Source organism: Cibotium barometz, chromosome 44, assembly GCF_041138505.1.
Source record: "Cibotium barometz isolate CiBa-2024 chromosome 44, ASM4113850v1, whole genome shotgun sequence".
NCBI classification, from domain to species: domain Eukaryota; kingdom Viridiplantae; phylum Streptophyta; class Polypodiopsida; order Cyatheales; family Cibotiaceae; genus Cibotium; species Cibotium barometz.
The window spans coordinates 27081843-27088696 of record NC_141089.1 but is presented as its reverse complement, the minus strand read 5'-3'; the positions used below and the strand labels follow the sequence as shown (position 1 = coordinate 27088696).

The 6854-nt window shown below is 42.7% G+C and overlaps 1 protein-coding gene across 1 annotated transcript; it reads left to right on the top strand.

The window, feature by feature from the left end:
- The first annotated feature begins 3024 nt into the window (after positions 1–3024).
- LOC147613138 (uncharacterized) lies at positions 3025–6046 on the top strand. The gene is made up of 3 exons (XM_086782048.1): positions 3025–3048; positions 3141–3869; positions 4727–6046. Exons 2-3 carry the CDS (start codon positions 3146–3148, stop codon positions 5803–5805), a joined length of 1803 nt encoding a protein of 600 aa, XP_086638174.1. The 5' UTR covers positions 3025–3048; positions 3141–3145; the 3' UTR covers positions 5806–6046.
- Positions 6047–6854: the final 808 nt, after the last annotated feature.

Genomic DNA, 6854 nt, shown 5'->3' with positions numbered 1-6854 from the left:
TTAACAGCTTCAGAGAGAATACTTACAAACAAGACATTGAGCATCTGTATTGTAAAATATTTATACACCTATTGAGGTTTGCAAGGTTCATTAATAACTCTGCCTCTTCTTGCTTTGTGAAGGAAATGACACGACACCGAACTTGAGGATACATATCCTTTAATGTGACCATTCTATGTATCCAAGAAATGAAAAAAATTATATTGGAGCTTTCAAGAACATTACAAAACATTCCAAAGAAAGAAGTGTGAATGTAACTTACTTGTTTCAATGCTATGAAGTTATGACACAAGTCTATGGTTTTCATCCCAAACAACTAAATTTTCTTGGTAAGGTGAGCCCACTTCCGTGTTTCTTTGAGCTTTTCATCAAACATATTCAATTGTTGCCACCAAAACCCATTCCTCCATCTCGGGTCCTTACGGTTATGTTCTGTAGGGGGCTTCCTGGGAAAAGTCTCAAAAACAATGAACTCACCCATTGATGGCACATTACCGTGCCTATTGAGGCTCTCTTCAGGTTCCAAAAGATGATCATCTGAAGTTCTCACACAAAGCCTATTCAATGGTATAGGTGGAAGTCTCACATCATCAACAAAGTGTGAAGACAACCAATCTTGCAACATCTCAGTTTGCACCAGCCTCCCAAAATTTTCCAGTAGAGAGGGCAAGTTCTCATCCTCCTCTTCCATTGATTTCCTGACAACCCTTTTTCAAGAGCTCTGTGGGGTAGAGGAGCCTACTACATTTGTTCCTTGGACCACATTTGACACAATCTCACTTGGCCCTACATTTTCAGTATCTTGGACAATGTCGTTTGAGAAATGTTAATGACGTCTGGCTGATGAAGACGAGCTTTTCGAGATCGAGTTGATGAAGCCATTCTGCAACATACAACATTGCAAATGAGTTTAAAGTCAAGAGGAGAGGTGACTTGTGTGTATTACTAGTGTGTGTGTATTTGTGGGGGGATAGAGATGCATGTAAGACATGGGTGTATTTGTACATGAGTGTGTTTTAGTATGTGTACATATACCAGAGTGTATGGGGAAAAGAGACAGATAAAAAGAGCGAGAGAGAGAGAGAGAGAGAGACAGAGAGAGAGAGAGAGACAGAGACAGAGACAGAGAGAGAGAGAGAGAGAGAGAGAGAGAGAGAGAGAGAGAGAGAGAGAGAGAGAGAGAGAGAGAGAGAGAGATGCATAGAGACGTAAGTGTTAAAAAACGATACCAGATAGAGAGAAAACGTCACCTCCTTGCTCCTGATGGTGGTCAATACAAAAAAAAACAAATCAAGATGCCCTTTTGTACATAAACAAAAACTAACCATGGTTAAATCCAACCCAACCTGAAACCTAACCTAACCACCACCGGAGTTATACATCTACATCACATGCAGCTAGATCACATAGACGAGCCCAAAATACAAATGGTCCATATCCTTGGAAAGTATTTCAACCCACATCAAACAAAGATAGAACACAAAAAAACAAATCACAGCAAACAAGACCTATAAGCCATTGCATTGCAAGATTGGCATGAAAGCATCACACATGCTACAATCAAAATGAACCTAAATAAAAGGCCAAAAATGTAACATCCAAAATACCTAATGAGTTACAAAATAAGCACTTGAAATACAAAGTAAAGAGAGAGTGCCAGTATGGGATCAATGGTGGTGAGTTTTCCTCTACTGAATGGGATTAATTGTGAGTTTTCCCCGTTCTTATCAGAAAGGTCTCTAGAAAGGAGCTTAGGAGATGGATTGGCATGGCTTCCTTTCACCAATAATGACATTGAAAGAGGAGGGGATAATTATGTAATCATTATGACAACATGATACCCATGTCTTCCAATGAGCATCACATAATTCTAGCATTTTAGCACTAATTACATGGTGATTCAAGTAAGCATGTTTATAGGCATCTATGATTCATGGTGATTGTTACAAAATATCCCATGGTTTTGGCTCGTTTCCATGTCAAAAATAGTATGGTCTTGATATCTTTTGGGATCCCATTGATAACAATGGTGAGTACAATGATTCAATTAAAACTAGCTTCAATAATTCAATAACACCATACACCACATAATGTCCTATTTTTCCTATGGTTAAACTCTTGGGCATTACAAAGAAAATATGTGCCTACACAAGTGTGGATTGAAAACCATTTTTTAATAATGTCTACTAAAAGTGTATACATCCTTTATTAGCCACATATTAAATGATTAATATTAGGGATGTTAAATTTCATTTTAAAACCTTGTAACCTATAAGAATGCTATATATATATATTCCCAAAAATCATGTATATCTACATACTATTTAAATTTAATTTCAAAACCATGTAACCTATAAGAAATGCTATATATATTCCCAAAAATCCACACCTGACCTCGTTGAATATAGCGTGGACAACCAGCTTTTTTTAGAATTGCCGCCTACTTTGGGCCAGCTTCCTCGATAACGCTTTCGCTAAACAGTCAAATGAGTAAGGGTGGGTTCAGATAAGGCGGCAGCCAAGCTGCCGCCTTCCTGCCGTGCAATCGCAGAGTGCCCCATGGCACTCTGCGTTCACAACAGGCGGTGGACATCCACCCCCCTCCTTGCCATGTCATGGAGTCGTTGGGGTGATAATGTGCCGACCCCCCCCCCTCGCCCAAAACGGCTTCCAGCCTGCAACGTTCAAAAAAACGGATTCCAGCAGAATATTTTCCCAACGGCCGCCTTCCCAACGGCACTTTCTACTTTCGAAAGTCCATTTTCCAACGTCCCTCCCCCCCAACACCCTTCCATTTCCTATAAATTAAAGGGTCTAGGGTGAGATTTTGTACTCTCTAGAATTTCTAGAGAACATAATAAGCTTCACAATTTCCATTCTCCAAGGTGCTTTTACATGCACTTCAATCATGCTTTCTTTTTATCCACCCATTTAACTTCTTTTAATGTTTTTGTGGTACACTTGCCATGCCTTTGACATTGTGTGCTTTTGTTTTTCTTTTAGGGGTGTGCGAAAAGGGTGGGAGGCAACTTGAAGCGAGCGCATAAGGTGACCCCTCACAAACCGCATTTCCATTATCATGACTTATGTATGTGTTTTTATTTTATGTGGTGCTAATATTCTCTTCGTGTTTGATGTAGGTACTATGGATTCCAACACGAACCATGAAATTGATTCATCGCAACAACGAGGCGACGATGATCCTATTTTCTCCCAAACTTCTCTCCCGCACTCTAATTTCTATTCATTTCCCCCTCCTCCTTTTCATGTGCCACCTCATGGCTTCCACGCCATGCTCAATTCTCCTTCCTTTTCTCCAAACTCTCCCTTCATGTTTCGCCCCCCCCATTCACCTATGGTAGCGCAACCTCCTAATCGATCATCCCCCCTAGGTATCCCAAACATGGGTTCCATTCCCAATTCCCTAGGAAGCCAACCATCACCCAACTCACTCAATAACCCCCCTTTATCTTCTCAACCAAAGCGAGTTCGTGGCATGAGGAAGGAGCCTAGCGATGAGGAGATTGTGTTAGAGACCCAACCTGCGCCAAAGAAACCCAGGAACTCCAAAAAGAAGGTGGTGGTGGACTTGGGGGAAGATGACGACAACGACAATAAGAAAAGCAAGTGGCAAGAATTTTGGGTTGACCAACTCATTCATGTCAGGGGGGGCATGAGTGAGGAGTTCAACAATCCTGGGAAACAAGGGGTCAACTTGTGGGCAAAGGTGGCCACAAAGCTAGCCGGCATTTACCCTGATTTCAATAAGGATAGTGAAAGTTGTCGCAAGAAGTGGCAAGCGGTGCTAGCAAAATACAGAGTGGACAAAGCTCACAACTCGGTATCTGGCAATGACAGGAGGCACACATGTAAATGGTTCGATGTGGTGGATGAGTATTACCACGATAGAGCCACGGTCACTCCTCTTAGCCACGCTTCTTCATCAACAATGGATGATGCTACTTTCCCCGGCGGTGACAAGGATGAAGTAACTATAGCACTAGATGACGAGAAGCCACAAGCACCCATGTCCTCAAGTCGTCGAGTGACTCCCAAGTATGAGGAATCTTTGGCCACAATGGCCGATACTGGGAAACATCTATTGGACCATCTCAAGGAGACCTCTAGCCAAAATGTTGCCTTGGAGAGGGAGCGACTGAAGATATTGGCAGGATTGCATGCCACAATGAGTGAATTCCTTAAGGAAGGAAGGGGGGGCAACAAGTAGCCTTGGGGCGGAGGAAATTCTTGTTATTATTATTGTATGAATTTATAAAGATTGGGATCTCGACGTTGCTTTGTTCCTATGCGTTGTATGGATTTATGAATGTTTCTAAGCTCCTAAGAAGCATGTTAAGCTGAGAATTTAATATGTATCAACTTGTTTTGGATTTGCAGGTGACAATGGGCATGTCCAAAGACATTGCACTCTATTGTGCGTGGTTGTGTTCTATAGCGATCTATGAATTGCTTAAAGAACCAAGCATGCACAATGATGAGTGCATAGTGCAGACTTGGTTGCATGTTACCGAATGCATGGCACGATCTGTGAGGTTGAGGAAGATTGCGAACCGTAGGAGGGGTCATGAACACAGACAAGCGTGGGCATATCCACGGCCTCAAGGCTTTGTAAAATGCTATCTCCTAAGTGCTTATAGTGCTACCATGTTCAAGCGGCGTCTTAGGGTTAGCAAAGAAACCTTTCATTACCTTTGTGGGAGTCTAGCACCATTCATGCAAAAGAAAACCACAAACTTTCGTGCGCCTGTGTCTATTCAAGATAGGGTAGCCATTGCTCTAAGCAGACTTGCTACAGGAGATGGACTACTGGGCCTTGGTGACACCTATGGTTGCGCTAAGAGCACATGTTGTGAAATAATCCTTGCATTTTCCAAGGCAATTGTGAAGTCGGGTCTCCGGAATATGTACATAAGATGGCCTTCAAGATCTCGGCTAGCAACTTTAGCACGAGAGTTTGAGGCACTTAGGGGAATTCCCTACGTCGTTGGTGCGATAGATGGTTCTCACATCCCCATCATTGCACCCCGTGACAACCATGTTGACTACTTCAATCGGAAAGGGTTCCACTCTATTTTGCTACAACTAACAGTAGCCGCCAATTGCTCAGTATGGAATTATGATGTCGGTTGGGCCGGATCAGCGCATGACTCCTTGAACTTCTCCAGAAGTGATATAGGGCAAGCATGTGCAAGGGGCGAGCTGGGTAACTATTGTTTGGTTGGCGACTGTGCTTACCCCGCACGGCCATACATGTTAGTGCCTTTCAAAGGATGCAAGGAAGGGTTGACACGTCTAAAGTACCATTGGAATTTCATTCAATCGAGCACAAGGATGCCAGTTGAGAGAGCGTTTGGTATGCTCAAGGCAAGGTTTCGCATCTTGCTAAAAAGATGTGACATGAATCTACGTCATGTCCCAGATCTTGTTGCGGCTTGTCTTGTGCTACACAACATTTGTATCCAACATGGAGAGTCTTTTGATATGGAGTGGGTACGTGAGGCGGAAGCAGAATTGGCAGCATGCTCTGGACGTGTAGAAGAGGATCGAAGAGCAATAGCTACCTCCATGAGGGAGCTTCAAGCAATACGTGAAGTTGACATAGAGGATGCAATGGAGCGCGCTCAAGGAGGCAATGAAGGGGGTACGAGTGACCTTGGAGTTGGCTCGGAGCGGCGAGATAGTCTTGCCCGAACAATGTATAGAGAGCAAGCAAGGATGAATGTCCTACAAGTCTTTGGAAGGGCGGCTTTAGAGGAGCTGGAGTCACCTACCAACTCCGATTAATCCTTTGTAATACATGTCTTTTGTCCGGCTTATTGTGGTTTGTAGTGTGGCTTCTTTATTTTTGTGTTTACACTATGCTTTGTGGACATAATATAGCTTTGTTCTATGGTTTTTGGTATGGTGTTTACTCTTTCTTCCGCCGCCCCCCAGTGTTCACAGTGGGCGGCGGAAGAAGTCAGGCTCCCTTTTACTTCCCCCTCCCTATGTGAACACTTGGACGGCGGAAGTGTGCATTTTGTAAGAGTACCACCTGGAAAAGTGTGTTTGAGAGTATGTTTTCCGCCGCTCCAATGTGAACCGGCCCTAATTTCAAATGAAAGCGCAGAGCTAACGCGCACCTCCACTTATAGCACGAGGCATCTGCAAATTGCCACGTGATATTGCCGATGTTTGGCAATACGATGTGGCACTTTGCGGCCACGTCAGATGCCGCTCTCCCTCCATAGTCGAGCACGTAAGCCAGCAAAGTACCATCTTCGAGCGCGTTTCCATAGTCAAGCACGTCATCGGAAGGTTGGCTTATTTATGCAAATAATGCTCTTATGCGCAGGTAAAAATAACTGCAAATCATGGTTGGCGAGAAGCGCGCGCGCGCTATTACAATCAGTACTGCAAAAAGCATCAAAAAAGCACTCATTTGTCCACTTCAAGCCAACGCAGAAGTATCAGAGCTGACGGGCCACATCATCGGCCATGTCACATTGCCGATATGACATGGCAGTCATCGGCCACATCACATGCTCGGTGTATACGTCCTTTATTAGCTACATATTAAATGATTAATATTAGGGGTGTTAAAATTCATTTTAAAACCATGTAACTTATAAGAAATCCTATATATATATATATATATATATATTCCCAAAAATCATGTATATCTACATACTATTTAAATTTCATTTCAAAACCATGTAACCTATAAGAAATGCTATATATATTACCAAAAATCATTGATACATACATACTATTTATTAATCTCCACATGAAAAGGTCTAAGTGGAGGTATTAATTGATTAATTAGATTGATTAAACAATGGTGTTGCATGGTG